The sequence below is a fragment of the Mastigoproctus giganteus genome, chromosome 7 (genome assembly GCF_048544385.1).
Source record: "Mastigoproctus giganteus isolate SK-2022 chromosome 7, ASM4854438v1, whole genome shotgun sequence".
Taxonomy (NCBI): Eukaryota; Metazoa; Arthropoda; class Arachnida; order Uropygi; family Thelyphonidae; genus Mastigoproctus; species Mastigoproctus giganteus.
Window position 1 is genome coordinate 98,094,263 of NC_143581.1, and position 24,788 is coordinate 98,119,050.

The following is a 24,788-nucleotide window of genomic DNA, read 5'->3' on the forward strand; positions in this document are numbered from 1 at the left end:
TCCTTGGCAAACTCATCAATTTCCATTTATTGCCAAAGTTTTTTTTTTTTTTTTTATAAAAGACCATCATAAGGTCTCTTTCAAGTATTTTCTCTGGAATGTTAAAAATAATGATATGAGGGTTTCACCTTTCAATTTCTCACGGAGTAGGCCCAGTTTATCCACCTCTGGGTTATTCTCATTTTTCTTTAAATCTTCCCTATTTGCTACTCTAATCAGGACCCCATTGTTCCAGATTTTTTGCATTGTATTAACTTTTATTTCCTTTAGCTGTTGTTTTAGTTTTGTCTCAACTGTGTCCTTCACAGCTTCACTTGTTTTGATTGTGGAGTCACTCTTTGTCTTTAATATAATTATATTGCTTTCTTTGCTGGTATTTGTCTGTTTGTTAGGGCTTGTTTAAGTTTGTTAGAGTCTTGTCTGATTTTAACCTTTGCAGCTTGAGCTTAGGTTAATGTATTCATAATTTTGTAATTATTTCTCTCTTCTGCTTCCCTTCTAGTTGCTTCCAGCTTTGTTTTCAATACTTGATTATTGGTATTCAATTCAATTAGGTGCTGTTCAAGCAGTGACTAACAGTTAACTGTCTGCACCCTAATTGCAGAAGTTATCCTGTTAGTTTGCTTGTGCTGTATTCTTCTAGGTAGACTCTTGTTTGTTTTTCCTATTTAACAGGATCAGTCATATTTGTTAAGTATTCAAGTTTCTTCTCCTCCTATGTCTTTTATTCAATTTCTGGGGTCTCTTTATTTTCCTTTATTTTCTCCCTGGTTTTTTCCTTTCCTAGCCTTCTTAGTACTGAGGTGCCAGGAGGACAACTGTCTAACTCATCAGCATTTTTTTCATTGTTAGGGGATTTTCTCTCTTAACTCTATAATTTCAACTTCAGTTTAAATCTTCTAGGTCATATTTCATTGTTATGTTCTTATTCAAATTTTCCACAATTTTTCCCCAAGTACATTTCACATTTGTTGTGAGATATATATATATATATATATATATATATATATATATATATATATATATATATATTGCTGAAGTCTTAACGAGTCCAGCGATGTATTATTTATCAAATTTGGACAATTAGAACCCAAGTTCTTAATGATTTTCCCTTGAGGGGGGAAATTGCTGCACTTTTCATTTATAACAAAGGAACATGGTTGAAAAACCGAAAATAAATCTAATTTAGACTTATATCCAAGTTTCCCATCAAAATTAACGTATGTACAACTATTTTTAAAGCTAATATATCCAAAATTGTTGGGCCTCTGAACAATGAAAAAATTGAAATTTATTACAGCATGGTCACTATTGCTGTAATGATCATGCCGCTCTTAAAACATGTTCAGAAGTTCAAAAATTATAACAATCAACAAAAATACTCATACCTGAAGGAATTTAGTTGCCTTCATCTGTATTCATCTTTAGATGTCCAAAATCCATATTGAAAGTCTTGTAGTAATCCAAAAATCCAGTATTATTGCAGTTGATCACTGTCCACTGTATACCATCAAGCGGAGCTTCTTGCAGGCACATATATTCTGCTCCGTGACTGCAATGCCACCCCATTATTAACAGAACAGTGAGAATTCCACCATCATTCATTTTACTAATCCCTTTCAGAGCCTTATAACCCTCAATCAGGTCACCTCTGAGGTACCTAGCTGAGGTGTCCTGTAACCCACATAACTCACCTACATCATTAGGTGTAACTTTTGCAAAGTAATAAAAATATTTATTAAAATATAGAATGTGTATAAAGCAATGACAACACAGTTTCTCTAATCTAAAAAAATATATATTTTTTTATTTGTAAACAGTGTTTAAAAATATCTTGACCCTTGTTTATTAAATTTATTTATTTTTTATTCTTTTTTGAAGATTTAATATCCTCATATGTCTATTTATATATCACTCAATTTGATATCTTCAACTTCTGGATCAGAATTCTTGAGAATTACTTTCATCTCTGCAGTTTAAACTAAAATCAGACAAAAGGAGCTTGCAGAAGCGATGTCCTTTACCAAATTTCAAAGCTCATTTTCATGCACCATCTATTAAAACTACATAATATTAATCAGGAACACAGATAAGAGATGGAAGCATGGATTGGACAAATTTCAAGACATTTTGTACTTGAAATGGTGTGTTCTTTGAAACAATAAAAATATCACTGAAAAAATATTCATTTTTTTGCCTGCCTACATACCAATGAAAAGGTTAAACTTAACATGAGTGATAATTTCAGTGACAGCAACAAGAGAGATGTCTCGAAAGCAATATCACAATCAGCCAAGACTTGCAACATCCCAGAGTGACTACTCTTTGTCCCTAACAGCAAGGTGCATGCTACAGGGCAATGTTTCCCACCTGTGGTCCACATAACTTATGAAAGTGGCCTTTGTGACTTAACAGCAAAACAGCTTTTTTGTGTCAGGCAACAATCCCTTTAATAGTGATGGGAGATGCAGGTAATAGTAATGGTATTTGTCATATAGTGCACGGAATGCATTGCATTGAAATTTGCCAGTACATTGAAAACCACAGGTTTTCAATGCACTGACAAAAAAAAAAGTAGATAAGAAAATACAAATTAAGTGCTTCCCTCCTCACATAGATAACTATCCATTCAACTGTTCAACTTATTCAGACTGTCAGCATCAACCACCTGTGAAGGCAACTTGTTCTGGAAATCAATAACTCACTGACTTAGTTCTGAATTCTTTATAACAGTGAAAATTCCACCTTCATTCATTTTACTAACTCCTCTGAGAGTCTTATAAACCTCAGTCAGGTTACCTCTGAGGTGCATGGTTGCCAAGCCCAAATAATCGGAGCCATTCCTTGTATGGTCACCCTTTTGCCGATTTCACCATGCAAGTTGCCAGTCTTTGGATCCTTTGAAGAAACGCAGTCATTTTTCAGATGAGGTCTCCATGTTTGAACACTATATTCCAAACGTGGCCTTACAATTGCCTTATACAGTGAGATTACGAATCCCTATTTCTACAGGATAATGTTGGATAAGTCATCAGTAGGACACCATTTGCTTTCCTGGCTACCTGTTTACACTTCTCAGAAAACTTCATATCTGCCTATATTGTAACTCCCAATCCCTTTCATCCTCTACCATTTTTAATTCAACCCTACCAAGTGTGTAATTTATTTTGGCGTTGCTATTCCCTAGGTCTATAAGATCTTGCATTTAGATACATTAAAACATAGCTTTTCTGACCAGTCTGTTCAAGTCATCCTGAAGCAGTGCTGCATGGTACAGATCAATAACGACCCCACCAATCTTTGTCATCAGCAGTTTTTGTCATCTCTTCTATCACTTTGCCAATGTTGTTTATGAAAATCAGAAAGAACAATTGTCACAGAACCGATCCACGGGGGACCCCACTTCTGATGTTACACCAATCTGAAGAATATCCATTAATCACAATCTTCTGCTCTTCCAGCCACTCAATAATCCATGTTAGAATCTTACCAGTAATCTCAGCCTGTTCAAGCTTATATAGTAACCTCTCATGAGGAACCGAGTGAAATGCTTTGCTAAAATCCAAAATGAACTATTTAAAAATTGTTCCCTACATCCAGCTCATGAGTAACTGTAGTAGTAGTAGCATGTGATGCAAGAAAGCAAGTGTATGAGCTTATGCAGCATCAGCCAAAAAAGAAAAAAAAAAAAAAAAAAAAAAACTGCACCATTCCTTCCTTAAATTTATTTAACCTATCAACTTCCACAACAACAGATGAAAGTTTGTTCCAGCAATTAACCACCTGCTGGCTAAAGGCAAATTTCTGCGCATCTATTCTACATCTGTCTTTTCTTAATTTGAATTTATGTCCCCTTAGATTCGTAATCTGAACAAGTGGAAGGATCCCATCAGAATTCAACTTGCTCAGCCCATTCAAGGCCTTATGCACCTCAATCAGATCATCGCGCAGGTGCCTAGTCTCCAGCCGCTGCAATTTGAAGAACTTAAGCCTCTCTTGGTAAGAGGATCCCTTTATTCCCCTCACTAATCTTGTTGCCCTTCTCTGTACATGCTCAAGCAAATCTACATCCTTCCTAAAATGAGGCCTCCAGACCTGTACGTAGTACTCAAGACGTGGCCTGACCATTGCCTTATACAGAGGGACAATCACCTCCTTTTCCCTGCTAGCAAAATTCCTATATATCATTGATAAAACCCCATGACCTGCCCTGGCAACCTGTCTGCATTGCTCAGAAAACTTCATATCTGACTGCACAATTACTCCCAGGTCTTCTTCATTTTCTACCACCTTAAGTGTAGTACCACACAGTTGGTACTTTTCTCTGGTGTTACTTCTACCCATGTGCAGTACTTTGCATTTGTCAAGGTTAAACTTCAGTTGCCACTTCTTAGCCCATCTGCCCAAATTATCTAGATCCTCTTGCAGTAGCACACTGCCATTACTGTCATTAACAACCTTGCCAACCTTTGTATCATCTGCAAACTTCGACACTAAGTCTAATATACCTTCATCAATATCATTGATAAATATACAAACAACAGAGGATCCAACACCTAACCCTGTGGGACTCCACTAATAACATTAGTCCATGAAGAGCAGCGATTACCACCCTTTGTTTTCTCGCAGTGAACCATCCTTTTATCCATTGTATCAACTTACCCTTAATACCATTCTGCTCAAATTTGTACAATAGTCTTCCATGCGCAACAGTGTCAAAAGCTTTCCTGAAATCAAAATATATGATATCAAAATTATTTTTTGCATCCAGTTCCTTTGTAACCACATCATTATATCCTATCAAATTTGTCAGACAAGACTTCCCCTTAACAAACCCATGCTGTGTCTGAATTATTGCTGCAGTCTTGTCTAGATGATCCTGCAATGCATCTTTAACCAGTGACTCCATTATTTTACCTGGAACAGAAGTTAAACAAACTGGTCTGTAATTACTAGTGTCACCCTTCGATCCCCACCCCCTTGTGAATTGGGAATACATTTGCACATCTCCAGTCCGTGGGGACCTCCCCCTGAGTCCACGGATGCTCTCATAATTATGGATAAGGGTTTCCTTAGTTGCTTTGCCGCCCCCTTTAATATAACTGGATAGATCCCATCCACCCCAAGTGCTTTTTTTATGTCTAACTTCAACAATTTCTCCTCCACTTTGCTCTCAGTTATTACAAAATCATTAAGCACCCTGCTACAATTTTATCACCTTCTGCCATTTTCAAACCTTAATAACTCCTCATGTGTGAATGTAGATGCAAAATACTCATTCGGTATGTTTGCTATCTGAGCAGGATCATCAACAGTTTAACCATCGATATTAAGTGGTCCAATCAGATTCATCCCCTTCCTTTTAGAGTTTATATAAGTAAAGAAATCCTTGCTGTTTTTCTTAGCATCTTTTGCCAAAGATTTCTCATAATCTACCTTCGCCTGCCTAACCTCCTCTTTGTAACCTGATTACAGACTAGCTTATATCTGCCATAGGCTTCTGAATCGCTTGATAAATTATGTGCATCCCATGCATTTTTCTTCTCTGTCACGAGTCTCATTAGTTCATTTGATAGCCATTTAGGCTTAAACCTTGAACAATATTTCTTAATAGGGATGAAACTTTTAGTAGCATCCACGATTAATTCCTTGAATGCTTTCCACTTAGAATTTACTGTTGGTAACATCGTCAGTTGATCCCACTGTAAAGAATTTAAAAACTGTCTGAGACCACTGTACGGAAGCAAAAACCCTTTCCTTTACCCCTGATGGCAATTATATCTTTAAGTAAATCCCACATCAGTACACTGTGATCACTGCCATCTAGTGGTTCCTTATTCTGCAAATTCTTAATACACGAATGATCACTGCTGATAACCAGATCAAGAGTATTACCCTCTCTGGTTACCTCTCAAACATGCTACTGCAGAACACAATCATCCAATAAATCTAAAAAACTCTTACTATTGTGTGAGTGACCAACCCACAAGTTCCAGTCAATAACTGGGAAGTTAAAATCCCCCATTATAAGACATTCTGATTTAATAGCCCACTCTATTTCTCTATACAATTGTTCATTGTACTCATTCGAGTCATTAGGCCTATAACACACTCCTACTCTTATTTCTGCTTTCGCAGTGCTTATGTCATACCTAACTGACTCAACAGTGCACTGTTCATCTATATCAACTGGATGCACTTCTTTTGATTTTATGTTTTTCTTAATTAACAGCATAACACCTCCTCCCTTCCTATTCTGTCTATCCTTTCTGTACACATTGTACTCCCCAAATTCCAGTTCTGCATTCCTTATATCTGTGTGACACCATGTCTCTGCTATCCCAAGAATATTCTCCTTTGTTGTCTTGACCAGCACTTCAAATTCATCAAATTTATTTACTATACTTCTAGCATTGGTATACATGCAAGTATACATGCACCTATTCTTATTCTTAGTTACCCTAACACATCCCATATACTCACCTGTTTCACGATGACTGCCATCAGTCCCTGAAACTCCCAGCACCCCTCGCTCCAGGTCGCTACTTATTCTAATAGAAGTTGTGCAAGAATCACCTTCACCTCTGCCTGCGGCTACTTTTAACCTTTTAGTCTGTGAATCCCCCCCCCCCAAGCTAGCATTTTTCCAACCCACCTAATACTGCTTCGATAGTATCAGCAAATATTCTTGTGCCCTTTCTATTTAAGTGTATCCCATCCCTGTAGAATGTACCAGAATAGCCTACTAAATTAAACATGATTTTTCTTAACAAAACCATTTGTGTCCTTCAGAATTCCATTTCTATCTCAGTGTCCCCAGATTCCATTCTTAATCATTGCCTCTAAGATTTCCTTACCACTGAAGTCAGGCAAACTGGTCTGTAGTTACTGACTTGGTAATCAATGGGTGCTGCTCTTCTTGGACTAATGTTATTAGTGGGGTCCCACAGGGTTCGGTGTTAGGTCCACTGTTGTTTTGTATATTTATCAATGATATTGATGAAGGTATATCAGGCTTAATGTCGAAGTTTGCAGATGATACAAAGGTTGGCAGGGTTGTTAATGACAGTAATGGCAATGTGCTACTGCAACAGGATCTGGATAATTTGGGCAGATGGGCTAAGAAGTGGCAACTGAAGTGTAACCTTGACAAATGCAAAGTACTGCATATGGGTAGAAGTAACCCCAGAGAAACGTAGCAACTGTGTGGTACTATGCTTAAGGTGGTAGAAAATGAAAAAGACCTGGGAGTAATTGTGCAGGCAGATATGAAGTTTTCTGAGCAATGCAGACAGGCTGCCAGGGCAGGTCATGGGGTTTTGTCAGTGATATATAGGAATTTTGCTAGCAGGGAAAAGGAGGTGATTATCCATCTGTATAAGGCAATGGTCAGGCCACGCCTTGAGTACTGCGTAGAGGTCTGGAGGCCTCATTTTAGGAAGGATGTAGATTTACTTGAGCGTGTACAGAGAAGAGCAACAAGATTGGTGAGGGGAATGAAGGGATCCTCTTATCAAGAGAGGCTTAAGTTCTGCAAATTGCAGTGGCTGGAGACTAGGCACCTGCGCAGTGATCTGATTGAGGTGTATAAGGCCTTGAATGGGTTCAGCACGCTGAATTCTGATGGGATCCTTCCACTTGTTCAGATTACGAACCTAAGGGGCATAAATTCAAATTGAGAAAGGACAGATGTAGAATAGATGTGCGGAAATTTGCCTTTAGCCAGCGGGTGGTTAATTGCTGGAACGAACTTCCATCTGTCGTTGTGGAAGTTGATAGGTTGAATAAATTTAAGGAGGAACTGGACAGGCATTTGGAGGGAATGGTGTGATTTTTTTTTTTTTTTTTTTGGCTGATGCTGCATAAGTCATACACTTGCTTTCTTGTATCACATGCCACTACTACTACTACTACTTCATTGTTAGAACTGCCTTTATGTATTGCTGATACATTGGCACTTGTACCATCCGAAGGAATATCTTACGAGTTCAAAGATATTCTTGGTAATTAACCTCAATGGTTCAGTACACTCCCTGGAGGCCTCCCCCAAAATTACTGGGTATATGCCATTAATTCTGGGAGCCCTCCTTCCTTTATGCTGGAACGTTTTTCTAATTAACAGTCATCTATAATTTAATACGGTTCAGCCTCAGTTGTATAGCCTCTTCTCAGCATGTATGGTCTTTCTTGCATCAGTAAAGACAGATGCAAAGTACCTATTCAATTCTTCTGCAACATCAGCTGTGATTATCTAAGACTTACCAACACCTAGTGCACAAGGGTCTAATCTGATTCTCTTTCTTCTTCATTTTTTCCACATACATTAAATTCTTTGTCCCCATTCTTTGCTCTCTTAACTAGAGCTTTCCTATATGCAGATTTGGCCTCCCTAACCTTATTTGTGGTACTATTACAGATCAACTTGTACCTGTTTTCTTCAGTACTACTTTTCATCGCTCTGTAACTATCCCATGCTACCTTTTTCTGCTCTATTTGACTAGCCAGTTCCATATTCGTCCATTTTGGCATCCTTCTCCTGCAATATTTTCTTAATGGTATTTATGCATTCATAGCTTCTGTGATTTATGCTTTAAAGGTATTGCATAATTCAAATGTATTCACCCTCATTTTGCAATCTGCCCATTTAATACATACTTCTGTTAATAGTGCCTTAAACTGTCAAAGCCCCTCTTCTGAAATTAAAACCCATGCCTTTACCTTTAACTACTGCAGCATCTATCTTCGTCTTCTAACTAACGATTGCATGATCACTACCTGACAGTGGTTCCTGTACTTTAAGCCCTGTGATGTCACCTGATTTGTGAGTAAATATTATGGCCTGAGTAGTTGATGCACCAACAGTTCTCCTGAACAACAAGTTTAAATATATATTAGCAGACTACTTACTGTTCTTTATACACATAAAATACAGTTTTGTTTTTATTTTACATTATATTTTCGATGGTTACCCATCCTACTCTGCCCTCTTTCCAAAAATTCAGGCATTGATTTAGAGCCAAGACATGGTCAGATATGTGGCCAAACAAGCATAGCATATCACAATGTGTTAAGGCTGTTATGTATAGATAGTAATAGTAAATATAGTTTAATTATATATATGTTACATATATAAGCACGTGTGTGTGTGATATTAATCTGTGTATGTTTGTTATTATTTAGACTGAAGAATAATGGGACAGTTCATTTAAAGGTGCACAAATGGATTGAAGTCAGTTTTTGTCTTCCAAATAAAGTTCATCAAGTGCATAATAAAGATTTAGCTATAGATGTAAGTGTCAAACTTTGGAATATATATTTTCAGTGGGGGAGGAATATCTCACAGTAACAGAAAAAAATTAAAATATCACTGTATTTATTATGCACAGCACATAGAGCATTATTCTCCAGGCAAAAAAAAATCAAACTATTTAACAGAAATTTTAAATAACTAACTGAAAACCTTTCTTTGCATATAAAAATAAATTTAATGAAACAGAAAAACACTCACAACAGAATTGTTCAACTATTGTACAATGTTGTAATGAGGCTTATTACAACAGATTCCTCTCTTCGGCGCCTCCGTAGCCAGGTGGGCAGGAGCAGCAGTGCGTAGCACATGCTTCTTGATTAGACTGGGGTTCGAGCCCCGTGAGCCACCAAATATGGAGGATGCGGAAAGGTCAGGAAATGACCACTGCATATCCCAGGAGCAATATGGCCTTAGTTGCTAATGCTCCTAAAAACCAAATAACAACAATTCCTCTCTTTCATAACAGTTTGCTATGGTGTTTTGCCACTTGTCACTTATTTTTGTAATTGTTTTAATTTATAATTTCTTTATGGTGACCCCAACTTTGCAAGGTATTGAAATCTGTAATATCTTTAATACTATTGTATGGGTTCAAGTTTGAGAAGTAAAATCTTGCTTATTGACAATGGAATTGAATTTCTTAGATTGTGATTTTTTGAAAAGATATACTATGGAAGGTTGTTTCAAAGGACAGAAAGAGAAAAAGTTAGTTCTGCCAGCTTCAGGTCGAGTAATGAATAGATGTTGACTAGCTAAGGCATATATTTGAGATGACTTGGAAAGAAGATGGAGGAGGAGGAGGAGGAATTAGATCCAATTTTGGAGAACAGTGCCCATGAGACTATCTATAGAAAGGCATGCAGTAAAAATTGATTATGTAATAGAAATCAGAGAAAGTTTGTAAGAGGTGGGTCAATGATTAACCTGACTACCCTTTTCTTATAGTCTAGAAGCTTCAGAAAGGTTTTGGGGATGCCACTCCAGATGTGGGATCAATATTAGTGGCTTATGCCAAGAGAGGCTAAAAGTGAGGGTTATCCCAAATAAAGATTTGTAATCTTGTTTAGCCATCTGAATATTAATGAAGATGAGTATGAGGGAATATCGGGCTTTTTTTTCTGAATTAACTTCAATCTTTCTAAGTTTCAAAAAGATTGAAGTTAAGTATATTTTCTTCGCTCTACTGAAGAATCACCTGGAGATTAACATTTAAGAAATTGGTGGTGGGTGTTACAGAAGTTGAAACTCTGTGCAGAGAGAGAGAGAGAGAGAGAGAGAGAGAGAGAGAGAGAGAGAGAGAGAGAGAGAGAGCAAGCAGAGTTTTGCAAACTAGAAGGTGGAACTTAGTGTACCATCATTAACAAAACTATGAACAAGATTTTCAGTCAGTGGAAAAAGTTCATTAATCTTTTCATGCAGATGCATATATATATATATAATTTTTTTTTTTTTTTCCCTGGTGAGTGACCAAAATGATATGAACGTATACTGTATATACATTTTAAAGATAAAACAGAGGAACTGTGAAACAAAAAAGATGAACTTTCTTACCCCTCCCATTTTTTTGTTAAATTAATTAAAGGATACAGTGGATCCCCACTTTACAATTGGTTCACTATACGATCAGATCACTTTACGAATGACTCGCTGTCCACTATATGATATGTGGTAAGCACCTATCAGTGAACAGAAATATTAATTTCTGTTCACTGACTTTTTTTTTTTTGTTGTAAAATTTAAAATAGTAAAAAAGATAAGCAATCAATAGCAAAGAACATGGCACACACAAATTGCAAGTGAGATACAGAGTAACAAGTTTATGAAACTTAAAAAGTAAAAATGAAGAGAAGATTCTGAAAATTATTTATGTTTTTTTATATTATTTAAGAGGAAGAGAGAGAGAGAGAAACACATTTCACCATAATAAAGCAAAAACCCACAGAATATTCCAGCTATAGGTATTATAGAAAATGCAATAAGATTAAGTTTGCTACCCGTTTATAATAGATTGCACTAATAGAAAAGCCCAATAAACCGGAAACCTCTAAATTGTTTTTATTGTTTTATGGTAGTGACCTCTGGAAATGTGCTGTAGAAAATATCACAAAGGCATTCAAAATTGATTCTTATAACCAAACTTGTGATAACAATGAAAGTGTAGTGCATTTTAATGATTTGAATTGGTTTTCTGAAATTTGATTCTAGTAAAGAGGTTGATTTACCAAAGTCGTCAATGAAAGATATATAGGAAAAGTAGGATGGTAATAACTTAAAATAGTATAGCATTATTATACTGTTGGTGGTAGATGACTTTCATCAACCGGTGAAATACCACCACTTTGCTTATTGGAGGCTTGAAGTGGTGAAATCCATGTTTAGTCTCTAGAGCAAAGTTTCCGGCATCCCCCCATACTTCTCCTTCAACCTATGCATGGCTAAGTACCATAAGTTTTGATACCTTTTGTGTTTGGGGTTTTCATAAAAAAAAAAAAACTTGTATCTATCAGTTTTATGTGGTATTTTTAAAGATTAGAGCAAATATGCAAAAGGCTTAAAGTGACAGGAATGTTTTGGCTTGGAGGCGGGGGGACTGCCGATGTCAGTTCTCTTATATGCATTACATTTTACCTGTTTGCAGATCTTCTTCTAGTAGACATGATACAATCAAAGGGGAAGCAGTGTGTGTGTGTGTGTGTGACCAAAATAATATGAACCGTGCTCTTTCAGACTTCATCTGTTTGGGCCTTTGAAAAACATCTAACAGGGTACGTATTGGGCATTGACAATGAAGTCAAATAAATGTGAAACCTGGTTGAATGGAAATGTCCCAGAATTTTACAACGGGTGTGACCACAAGTAACACAGTAAGACAAGCTCCTGAATGTGATGTTAAAAAGTTATGTGTTAATATTCTTTATTTATGTGTCATTTCATTGTTCTGTGATTAAACGTAGTTTTACAAAAAAAAAAAAAAAAAAAACCTTTACTTTTGACACAGCGCTCATGTGACGAAAAATGCCTAATTGGAGAAGCAGCAACCAACAGAAGAAAACTTTAAAGCAATTGTTCTATTAATGTTTATAAGTATTAGCAGCTACTGTCTCTATTTGTTTAAAAATGTTACACGCATTTCTTTATGAAACCCCCAACAAGAAACGTATTGGAACCAGTGGTGCTTGGTGCCGTGGATGAATTGAAGGTTGAGAAGATGATAGAAAATACTTATTGATGTTAGACTTAAATTTCTGTAGTTTGTAATTTTCAGGAAAAACTTGTAGAGGGAGATTGTTCCAGAAAATGGAAGTTGAAGGAATAAATGAGAAAGAAGAAAAGTCTTGACTGGTTGTGCCACGTGTTCGAACTGCTTTGGAAGAAAGAGCGGGAATCCAATTGAGAAGAGCAGTGCCCATGGAAGTATCTATAGAAAAGCATGCAGCAGAAACAATGTCTGTGAGAGAGAGAGAGAGAGAGAGAGAGAGAGAGAGAGAGAGAGAGAGTGAAGAAACTTTGTAAGAGATGGGTCATTAATTAACCTAACTGCCCTCTTCTGAATGGACTCTAGAAGCCTGAGAGATATAGGTGCCGCCCCAGATGTGGGAAGAGTATTCCATGGTAGGACGGATTTGAGATATTCACAAAGTGAATAGCTGTTTATAAGAAAAGTAACACGACGATCGAAAGAGACCAATTTTTTAGATACAGAGGAAGCAATATTTTTGATGTACTTATGCCAAAAGAGATCAGAAGTTAGACCAATTCTTAATAGAAATATGTGATCGTGACTAGAAATCTGGGTGTCATCGAAGATAAGCAGAGGAACAGAAGAATCCTTTTTGTGAGATATATACAAGACAGAGTTTTAGGATTGAAATTAACTAAGTTTTCTTTGCTCCATTGGAGAATTACCTGGAGATAAGCATTTTTGGAATTGTTGTGGATATTCGAGAATTTGCCGTTTGTGCAGGGCAAGTTTTGTTTAATTGGAAGGTGGAATGTAATGTGCTATCATCAGCAAAACTATGGGTAGGATTTCCTGTCAATGGAAGAAGGTCATTAATATGCAAGACATAGTGACCTAGTATTGGTGCGCAGGGTTTCCAGCGAGTGTTCATTGCAAAGAGTGAGAAGACCAAGCGCAAATTCAGCATTCTGATGGACAAATATGAGAGCCGAAGAACAGGGTTGATTTCTTTAAAGATGTTGAAATGAAGGACCCATCAAGTGCTTAACAGTCCAGCTCAATGCTAGAACCTATGCTTGAGCATCAGACAACACAATAAATCCTCAACAACTAAGAGTATGAGTTATACAGGTGGTAGCCGTTGTCAGTGTTTCTATTGTCAGGAAAATATATTGTCTAATACTAAGTTCCAAGGTCCTGGGTAGATATATAAGAATATAAAACTTCCCAATTGGGATTTACCCAAATATCCTACCATGTTCAAATAGTCAATCACACTGTGATCATCAAGTAAATGATTAATGAATAACATAATTCTTCTTCTTCAGGTTCCGTGTTCAATTTTAACATTGGAGACCAACATTTTCCAGCTAACTCTGTCTCTTGCTTTGTGAAATAATTCTTGTGTCATAAGACCCCCTTGTCCATTCTTTGATGTTATAAAGCCACTTTTTTCTTGGTCTTCCTTTTGCTCTTTTGCCTTTAATCTTCCCTTGCAGGATTAGTCTCTGCAGTTCATATTGTGGGGCTGTTATAATATGTCTGAGGTAGGCAGTCTTCCCCTTTGCAGTTGTAGTTAGTAGTGTCCTTGCCCTCTTAAGTAGCTGCTCATTGGTGACCCTGATCTGTCCACAGAATTTTGAGCATTCTTCTGAGCATCCACATCTCGAAGGGTTCCAGTTTCTTGATTTCTGCCTCCCACATAACCCAGGTTTCACATCCATATAGGAGAGTGCTCCATGTGTATCATTTGGCCATTCAATATCTTTTCTGAAAATCCAGTGTCGTGTCACAGAGGAAGTTCTTAAGATTCTTAAATACCTCTTTGGCCATATCAATTATGCTTCTAATTTCTGTGCTTTGGTCATTATTGTTTGTAAAGATCTTCCCTAGATATTTAAAGCTATTCACTTGTTCGATGGGGGAGTTTCCACAGCGTATTTTGATTCCAGGCAAGGTATTTTTTGCTTATGTCCATAGTTTTGGTCTTTTTGGCATTAATTGTTAAGCCTCTATCTGTTCACTGGCTGTTACCACTTTGTTGAGGTGTTTGTAGCTTTTCCTCTGTTCCAGTGAGGGCAGTATCATCTGCATATCGCAGGTTACTGATAACTGAACTGTTAACAGTAATTCCTTCTTTAGAATCTTGTATTAGATCTATAATGGTTTCAGCATAGAGATTGTACAGCATAGGAGAAACACTTATCCTTGCCTCACTCCTTTCTGGATTTGAACCCAGTCTGTGTTTTCTCCATCCACAATGATTGCTGCTTCTTGCTCAAGGTATAGTAACCATAGTTTCCTTAGGATTGATATTTAGAATAACATAACAAATAATAAAAAATTAACGAGCAAAGTTTATTAATCTCTTCAAATTTTAACGTGCAAAAACTAATTTTAATATGTATTTTTTGTACAGTACAATTTAACAACTAATCCAGCAAGTACATGATATGAAGCAGGCTATTCTTATCAAGCAACAGAAATCTTCTGTATTTATTAAGCACATGAGCCAAATAACAGTTAATAAAATGTTCCAGCTTTCAATGCTTCTAATGTCTTATGAACAATTTGCAAAAATTAATAGGACTCAAGTTTCAGGGTTTTATCTTTTGAAGCAAATGAATGGGTGAAATGGGAAGTTTTTTTTTTTTTTTCTTTGTGGGAAGTGATACAACTGATATGGGCATGGCTGCAGATCTTTTTTTTGCAAGGTAAATCAGGTGGGAATGAAATGATAGTTTATTGTCAAAAATATATTTACAATTTAAAAACAAAAATTATATCCTTTTGGATAATCATAATTACCCAAAAATGGTTACAGAAAAGACTATCATTTCAGTAACCATTTTTATTCAAGTAGCTGTTAATCTGATCAGTGGGGAGATCTGAGAGTTCCCTTAATCAGTGTACACTTTGTTTTTGCCATTGAGCTGGTAAGTTTGTATGCACCAGCCCATTGCTGGATTTTTTTGTACCTCGTAGTTAGTCTTATCCTCTATGACTGCTGTGGTGTTGCATTTTATAAGGAGGATGAGGTCATCCTCCTTAAAAAAATTGGGAGTTTTCATGTGAAATCGATCTTGTCAGTGGGATCTAGGTTTGTGATAAGAAATTCGTCAAATACTAAGTTTCAGGAAAAAACTCAGCACTGACCCTTAGGGACATCCTTTTGTCACAATTCATGTGATTAATTACTGAATTTAGTTTTCTCTGTGAAAATTATGTTCATTAGATAAGCCTGTACAAAGTTTTGATGGCATATTTGCATGGCACAATCTCACAAGGCTGGACCACCAAAGTGCATCAAATCTACCTTCAAAATCCACTTTGGTTGCCAGTTGGTATTTTTTCTCTGTAATGTTTGCTGTGGTTACTATGTAATTCATGGCATCTATTGTAGAATTGCTCTGCTTGAATCCATACCATTTATTCGTATCAAGGCTAATGCTGGTATAACGGATAGTCAACCGAGATAGGATTAATCTTTCTATTTTTCCCAGGATAAGTAGGAGAGTTATTGGTTAGTAAGAATTGGGTTTGCTGGGTTTTTGAGTATAATTCTTAGTTTAGTCTCTTTCCATTTCATTGGGAATTTTCGTGTTCTAAGGTTAGTAGTTATTGTACAATTGTAGTAAGTGATCAGGCTGATGGCCAACTTATCTCTAGTTTTGAGTAAAAAGAAAAAAAAAGTAAACTGCAGCCATTATCAACCCACTGCAGGATGGAAGCCTCCTCAACAATTCATGTTGAGGGAAATGGACCATAATCTTGCTACACTGGTCCAGTGCGGGTTGGCAGATTGACCAAATTTAGCAGTCAGGGGCTTGAATCTCAGTCTACTCGAGGAGCGTGTGCTACTGCACTCTCACTCCCGGCTACGGAGCCCTTTTAGTTAAAAAGCACAAAATCTAAGGCCATGCCTTCATTTGACATGGGAGGCCAGTGCAATCTTCAGTCAGTTTGGTATGATGAAAAGCACTGGAAAACAAAAATTAAAGTAGGAGTGTATTTTAGACCTAATGCCTGTACAGTCATATAGAGTGGGCAGTAAATCGGAATGTCTTATAATAGGGCATTTGATATTGAATCGAACTTGTGGTTGGTCACTCCACAAGACTTTACTATATTTATTGGATGACTATTTTATACACCAGCCAATTAAAGAGACAGTACAGTATGCAATACTCTTGCCATGATCATCAGCAGTGACTCTTCGTGTATTAAGAATCTGTGGATAAAAGAACCATTAGGTAGCAGTGATCACAATGTACAGACGTTGGGATTTACTTAAAGATGTAACTACCATCAAGGGTAAAGGGAGGAGGGTTTTGCTTTCATAAAGGTGACTACAGTTGTCTCAGGTAATTTTTAAATTCCATACTGTGGGACCAACTAATGATGTTACCATCAGCAAATTCTAAATGGGAAGTGAGTGTTCAAGGAATTAACCTGAGGTTTTCCTACCAACTAAGAAATACTCTCCAAGATATATATATAAATGGATGTCAGTTAAACTATTGAGACAGAGAAAAAAATGCATGGGATGCATATATAGTATCGGGTGATACAGAAGAATATTGTAGATATAAAGTAGTGTGCTATCAAGTCACAAAGGATGTTAGGCAAACTAGGGCAGATTATGAGAAATCTCTGACAAGGATGCAAAGAAAGGTAGCAAAGAATTTTAAGTGCCTGTTATTCTGACCAGGGGAGATCCCCTGAGAGTTTCCTTGATCAGTAGGCACTTTGTTTTTGCTGCTGAGATGGTAAGTTTGTAAGTACTGGCCCATTACTGGAGTTTTTGTAGCACATGGTTAGTCTTATCCTCTATGATCACTGTGGGTTATAGTAATAGTTTTCATCATATAGTGCAAGGAAGATAGAGGCTATGGCTGCACTGGCAAAAAAAACACAACCAAGTAGATAAGAAAACACAAATTATATGCTTCTTCCTCACACAGGTAAGTATCCAGTTGACATCTGAATATATTCAAACTGAGCCTGAACTACCTGCAAGGACAACTTGTTACAGCAATGGTTGCCAAACTCCATAGCCCACATAATCAAAGTTGTTCCTCATTTGGTCATCCTTCTGCCAGTCTCGCCATTCGAATTGCCTGTCTTTGGATTCTTTCAAGAGGCTCACTGTCTTTTTTTCAGATGAGGTCTCTATACTTGAACAGACACTACACGAATTCGATCATACACGATTTATAAATAGGGGAACGATATCTTATATAACACGAACCGAATTCACTTATGCACGATTCGCCTTTGTGTTTACAAGAAATGGCAGTCGAACGCAGAATCACCCCAACCGAACGCAACACGATAGGAATGAAGAGAAGATTCTGAAAATGTATTTGTTTTTTATATCAGTGAAGGGGAAAAACATTTCGCCATAATAACGTAAAAACAACACAATTCCAACAATCGGTATAATCGCAAATGCAATTAGATCGAGTTTACTACCAGTTTATAACAGATTCCACTAGCAGAAACACAACTGGAAATTGTTTTTATTGTTTTATGGTAGTAACCCTTAGAAATGTGCTTTAGTAAAATGTGAGGTGTTAATAGTGTATCTCTGCCTTTACGGTGTTGTTTATTCAGTCGCTACACACGCACAGCGTTGTTTATGTGTATCAAGCGTGCCACCTCGTTTTGTAATTGTGTTTTATTCCCTAAAAATGAGTAAAATACTTAAGTTGTGAAAAGGAAGCGTCCTGGTGAAGACACTGCAGATTCAGAGAGAAAAAGAAAAGCAATATTGATAAACAGAGGCGGACTGGGTCAAAAATTCTTACCCGGGAAAATTTGTAGTGGCCTCATACTAGCGTTTATGGCCAAAATCATACCAGCCTCCGGCCCACCGGGGTTTCCCCGGCAAGGCTTATGGCCAGTTCGCCTCTGTCGATAGAGAAAAAAATATGAAGTTGTGAAACGCTTTGAGCGAAATGAAAGACCATGTGATATTGCACGCGCTACAGAACTAAATGAGGCAACACCGAGAATTAGAAAGAATGCAGAGAAAATAAAAACAACTTTCATAGCAGAAACAACTCAGTGTAATTAAAATCCATTAGCTCAAGACACAAAGAATTGGAAGAGATAGAACGGCTGTCATCTGTTTGGATAGAAAATCAAACAAAAAACAAGTTTGCTTACGATAGAAGCAAAAGCATTAGCAATATTTTATTACATAATAGTCGTAATAAAATATGTAAGTATTTTATTACGATTATTTATTGTGTTTGGTAATGTTTTGGTTACCAATGTGTGTTCAATCTTGGGTGGTCGGCACCTAATCCTATTTTTCCCATAGGGCCTGATGTTTATATTGCACGATTTTGCATTGCACGAGGGTTTCTAGGAATACAACTATCGTGCTATACGAGGACTGACTGTGTTCCAAATGTGGTCTTACACTTGCCTTATCCAGTGTGATTTGACCACCCTATCTCTACAGAATAATGTTTGATAAATCATCAATAGGGTACCATGGGCTTTCCTAGCTGCCTGTTTACACTGTTCAAAAAACTTCATATCTGCCTGTATTGTAATTCCCAGATTCCTTTCCTCCTCCACTGTTTTTAATTTAGCCCCATCACATGTATAATTTATTAACCTTTTATAATAAGTTTTTACTTATATAAACAATAAGACAGGGTATGAATCACATTGGGTTGAATAGTTATTTTGCATCTATATTCACACATGAACTTTTTAGGGATGGTGATGCCAGCAGTTTATCAAAGTCTAACAGGAAGCCAAATGATTTTTTGATAAACAAGAGGAGAACTGAAGGAAACTGTCAAAGCTAAAAGTAAAAAGTCACCTGGGGTGGATGGGATCAATTCATTTATATTAAAGGAGGCAGCAAAAAATGGTAAGCAAACCTTTAGTCATTGTTATGAGAGCATACTTGGATTCAGGAGAAGCCCTATGGATTGAAGATGTGGAAATATATTCTCGATTCAAAAGTGGTATTAAAGGTTGGTATGAGTAATTACAGACCTGTGAGCTTGACTTCTGTTCCAGGGAAAATAATGGATTCACTAGTTAAAGAAGTAATGCAGCACCATTAGAGTTGAATGCATTTATACTGCAGTTACTGCATGGATTTGTTAATGAGAAGTCTTGTCTGACCAGTCTTATTGGATACTATGATGCAGTAACAAAGGAACCAGATGCAAAGAATAATTTTTACGTAATTTCTTAGAGTTTCCTTTTTCTTTTTCTTTTTTTTTTTTTTTTTTCATGAACACCCCAAACATGAAAGGTATTAGAACATTTAGTACTTTGTATGGGTTGAAGTTTGAGAAGACAGAAGATACTTGGTGATATTGCAATTTAATTTTTGTAGATTGTAATTTTTAGGAAGGAAGGTTCTCCTAGAAAACAGAATTTGAATGGATAAATGAAGAGGAGAAGAAAAGGTGTTCTGTGAGTTTGAAGTTGGATAGTAAATTGATGCTGACTGGTTGCAGCATGTATTTAGATTGTTTTGGCAGTGAGTGCAGTAAATTACAAATGTCAAAAAAATAGCACCCATCAAATTATCTATAGAAAAGGCATGCTGCAGAAACAAAACATCTATGAGACAGAGTGGAGACACTTTATAAGAGATGGGTCATTAATTAACCTCACTTCCATTCTTTTGAACGTTGTCTAGAAGCCTGAGAGGGAATTTGGATGCACCACTCCAGATGTGGGAATATATCTACAGTAGGGCAGATTTGAGATTTGTACAGGGTGAGTAGTTGTTTAGAAGAAAGGTAATGCTGAGAAAGAAAGAGAGGATACCCAACTTTTTATATGCAAAGGAAGCAATAGTTGTGATGTGTTATGTAAAAATAAATTGTAAGTCAGGATAATCCCTATTAGCGATATGTGTTCTTGTTTTTTTTTTTTTTTTTTTTTGATTTGGTAGTTGTTGGCGCATCGGCTTCTGTGGCCATATTGCACCTCCCAAGGTTTTTGCAGTACTTTGATCCAAGCCCGAGGCGGGAATCGAACCCGCGACCTTTGGGTTGCCGGGCAGGTACTTTACCCACTCGGCTAGCCCGGTCGGCTATGTGTTCTTGTCTAGAGATCTTGAAATGTGGCCTGATCATTGTCTCAAGATGTGGCCTGACCATTGCTTTATACAGTGGGTTAATCACTTCCTTATACCTACTAGTAAAATTCCTGTATATCATTGACAAAACCCCATGAGCTATCCTGGCAGCCTATTTGCATTGCTCATAGAATTTCATATCTGACTGCACAGTTACCAACAGGTCTATTTCATTTTTCACTACCCTGAGTGTAGTACCACACAGTTGGTACGTTACTCTGGGGTTACTGCTACTCATATGCAGTACAGTCAGTCCTCGTATAACATGTGTTTACACTACACGAATTCAATCACACACGATTTATAAATAGGGGAACGATGTTGCATATAACATGAACATAATTCGCTTGTGCACGATTCACCTTTGTGTTTACAAGAAATGGTAGTCAAATGCGGCGTAATCACCCCCAACTGAACACAACACACTAGGAATGAAGAGAAGATTCTGAAAATTTATTTGTTTTTATGAGTTCATGGAAGGGGAAATACATTTCACATAATAATGTAAAAACCCACAGAAACTCTACTAGCAGGAACCCCCAATAAACCAGAAACTGCAAATTGTTTTTATTGTTTTATGGTAGTGACCTCCAGAAATGTGCTTTAGTAAAACGTAAACATGTAATATGTGAGAATAGTGTGTTTCCGCCGTTACTGCATTGTTTATTCAGTTTCTACATGGGCGCTGCGTCATTTATTCAGTTGCTACTTGTTTGCTGTGCATTTATGTATATCAAGCTTGCTTCCTCATTTTTGTTCTTTTTATACTTGTGCTCTATTCTCAAAAAAATGAGTAAAATACTTGAAAAAAGTGTGAAAATACTTCAGAGAGAAAAAGAAAAGCAATATTGATAGAAGAAAAATCGAAAATATCGATAGAAGAAGAAGAAACTCCACTAGCAGGAACCCCCAATAAACTGGAAACTGCAAATTGTTTTTATTGTTTTATGGTAGTGACCTCCAGAAATGTGCTTTAGTAAAACGTAAGCATGTAATATGTGAGAATAATGTGTTTCCGCCTTTACTGCATTGTATATTCAGTTTCTACCTGGGCACACTGCGTCGTTTATTCAGTTGCTACTTGTTTGCTGTGCATTTATGTATATCAAGCTTGCTTCCTCATTTTTGTTCTTTTTATACGTGTGCTCTATTCTCAAAAAAATGAGTAAAATACTTGAAAAAAGTGTGAAAAGGAAGCCGTTCTGGTAAAAATACTTTAGAGAGAAAAAGAAAAGCAATATTGATAGAAGAAAAATATGAAATTGTGAAAAGCTTTGAGCGGAATGAAAGAACGTGCGATATTGTGCGTGCTATAGTCCTAAATAAGGGAACACTGAGAATGTAATATGTGAGAATAATGTGTTTCCGCCTTTACTGCATTGTATATTCAGTTTCTACCTGGGCACACTGCGTCGTTTATTCAGTTGCTACTTGTTTGCTGTGCATTTATGTATATCAAGCTTGCTTCCTCATTTTTGTTCTTTTTATACGTGTGCTCTATTCTCAAAAAAATGAGTAAAATACTTGAAAAAAGTGTGAAAAGGAAGCCGTTCTGGTAAAAATACTTTAGAGAGAAAAAGAAAAGCAATATTGATAGAAGAAAAATATGAAATTGTGAAAAGCTTTGAGCGGAATGAAAGAACGTGCGATATTGTGCGTGCTATAGTCCTAAATAAGGGAACACTGAGAACAATTAGAAAGAATGCAGAAAAAATAAAGGCAACTTTCATAGCAGTAACAACCCAAAGTGTAACAAAATCAATTAGATCAAGACACAAAGAATTGAAAGGGATGGAACGTCTTTTATCTGTTTGGATAGAAGATCGAACAAAGAAGAGATTAGGAACAAGTTTGCTTACAATAAAAGCAGAATACCTCAGAAATAAAGCTGAAAACCCTCAAGAAGTGGCTCCCTTTACTGCCAGTAGTGACTGGTTCAATAATTTCAGGAAACGTCATGCTTTCCATAATTTGAAATTATCAGGTGAAGCTGCAAGTGCAGATGAAGCAGCAGCAAAGGCATTTCCGCTGATACTTACTGAAAACCTAATTGAGGAAGAGGGCTATACACTGGACCAAATTTTCGACTTTGATGAAACCGGACTGTATTGGAAAAAAATGCCATCACGCACATATATCTCAAGAGAGGAAGCACGAGCTCCAGGCATCAAGGCTGCTAAGGATAGACTGACCATTATGTTATGAGCAAATGCAAGTGGCGACTTGAAACTGAAGCCTGTTGTTGTTTATCATGCAGCTAATCCATGAGCATTAAAAGGGATCATAAGGACTACCCTGGGCGTTTATTTTGGAACAGCAGAAGAGGGTGGATGACAGGGCAGATCTTCACTGACCTTCAACTACATGTTTACTAGGATGTGTTTCTAAGCTACTGCAAAAAGAAAAATTTGGATTTTAAGATTTTAATTATTTTGGACAATGCACCAAGTCACCCTCCAACCCTTGCCAAACATTAAAATCCTGTTTTTACCACCAAACACAACATCTTTTATCCAGCCACTTGACAAAGGGGTAATTGCTGCTTTTAAGCACTATTACACAAGGCGCACATTTAAGATGCTGATAGCAGAAACAGAGGGCGAAAATGCACCAACAGTTAAAAATTTTTGGAAACGATTCAACATAAAGAATGCAATTTACATAATTGTGGAGGCTCGGAACGAAGTGACAAAAGAATGCTTACATGGTGTTTGGTGGCCTCTTTTACCAGATTTTATTCGTAATTTTAAAGGCTTTGATCCTGTAAACAAGCTTCCTAAATTAAAAGCACATTGTGTTGCCCTTGCAAGGCAGGTTGGCTTTGAGGAATTGGAGGAAGAAGATTTAAAAGAGTTGCTTCAGTCTCGTGAAGAAGAACTTTCAAGTGAAGAACTGCAACAACTTGTTGCTGGAGGGTGGAAGATGAGGAAGATGATGAAGTTGAATGCCTGAATGCCACCATAAAACAGCTTTCTACTTCAGTGTTATCTTCAGTTTTAAATTCATTTGAGAAAAGTATGCAATGGCTAGAAGATAACAATTATAATACAGAAAGAAGCAGAAGAGCACTTCATACAATTCGATCAGCTTTAGAGCCATATAAGCAGCTGCTTTGTGAAAGAAGGAAGATTGCAAAATAACAGAAACTAGGTGTCTTTTTTATGAAAACACCCAAGAAAGAGACAGAAAATGAGCCACAGCCTTGTAGTTCTGGCGTGACCACATTTCATCCAAAGTCCTCATCAGCATCTCCTCCACCTCCCAGTTCCGATAATGATGACAACCTGCCACCACTTTCCTCATAATTCCACTGCTTCAACCTTTCTCAAGCCCTTTCCCTCAAGCTGTCTTCATTTATTTTTAAGGAAAGAATCTAAATTTAAATAATTAAATTATTAATTCTACATTTTTCAACTGTGTAAGTGTTTTATTACGATTATTTATTGTGTTTGGTAATGTTTTGGTTACAAATGTGTTTCCAATCTTGGGTGGTCGGCACCTAACCCTATTTTTCCCATACGGCCTGTCGTTTATATTGCACGATTTTGCATTCACGAGGGTTTCTAGGAACACAACTATTGTGTTATACGAGGACTGACTGTACTTTGCATTTATCAATTTTAAACTACTATAAGCTACTCAGCCCAGCATCAAACCCTAGGAGACTCCACTAATAATATTAGTCCATGAAGAGCAATGTCCATTGATTACCACTATTCTTCTCCCAATCAACCATCTCTTTATCCATAGCAGCAACTTGCCCTTAATGCCACACTTCTCCAATTTGTACAGCAGTCTTTAAAGTGCAACAATAACAAAAGCTTTCCTGAAATCCAAGTATGTGATATCAAAATTATTTTTTGCATCCGGTTCCTTTGTGACCACATCATGATCAAACTGGTCAAACAAGATTCTACTTAACGAACCCATGCTATGATTGAAGTATAATTCCCAACTTCTCTTGATGCTCTAGCATTATAGGTGGTAGATGACTTTCATCAACCGGTGAAATACCACCACTTTGCTTATTGGAGGCTTGAAGTGGTGAAACCCATGTTTAGTCTCTAGAGAAAAGTTTCCGGCATCCCCCTCTCCCCATACTTCTCCTTCAACCCATGCATGGTACTAAGTACTATAGGTTTTGATACGTTTCGTGTTTGGGGTTTCCATAAAAA

The 24,788-nt window shown here is 37.0% G+C and overlaps 1 protein-coding gene across 1 annotated transcript in view; it reads left to right on the forward strand.

Moving 5' to 3' along the window:
• Positions 1-24,788, forward strand: part of Nprl3 (GATOR complex protein Nprl3) — a 425,627-nt gene that overhangs the window by 176,224 nt on the left and 224,615 nt on the right. The window contains exon 7 of the mRNA XM_090377042.1: positions 9,181-9,289. Coding sequence (XP_090233168.1) covers positions 9,181-9,289 — 109 coding nt within the window. The remainder of the gene's footprint in view (positions 1-9,180; positions 9,290-24,788) is intronic.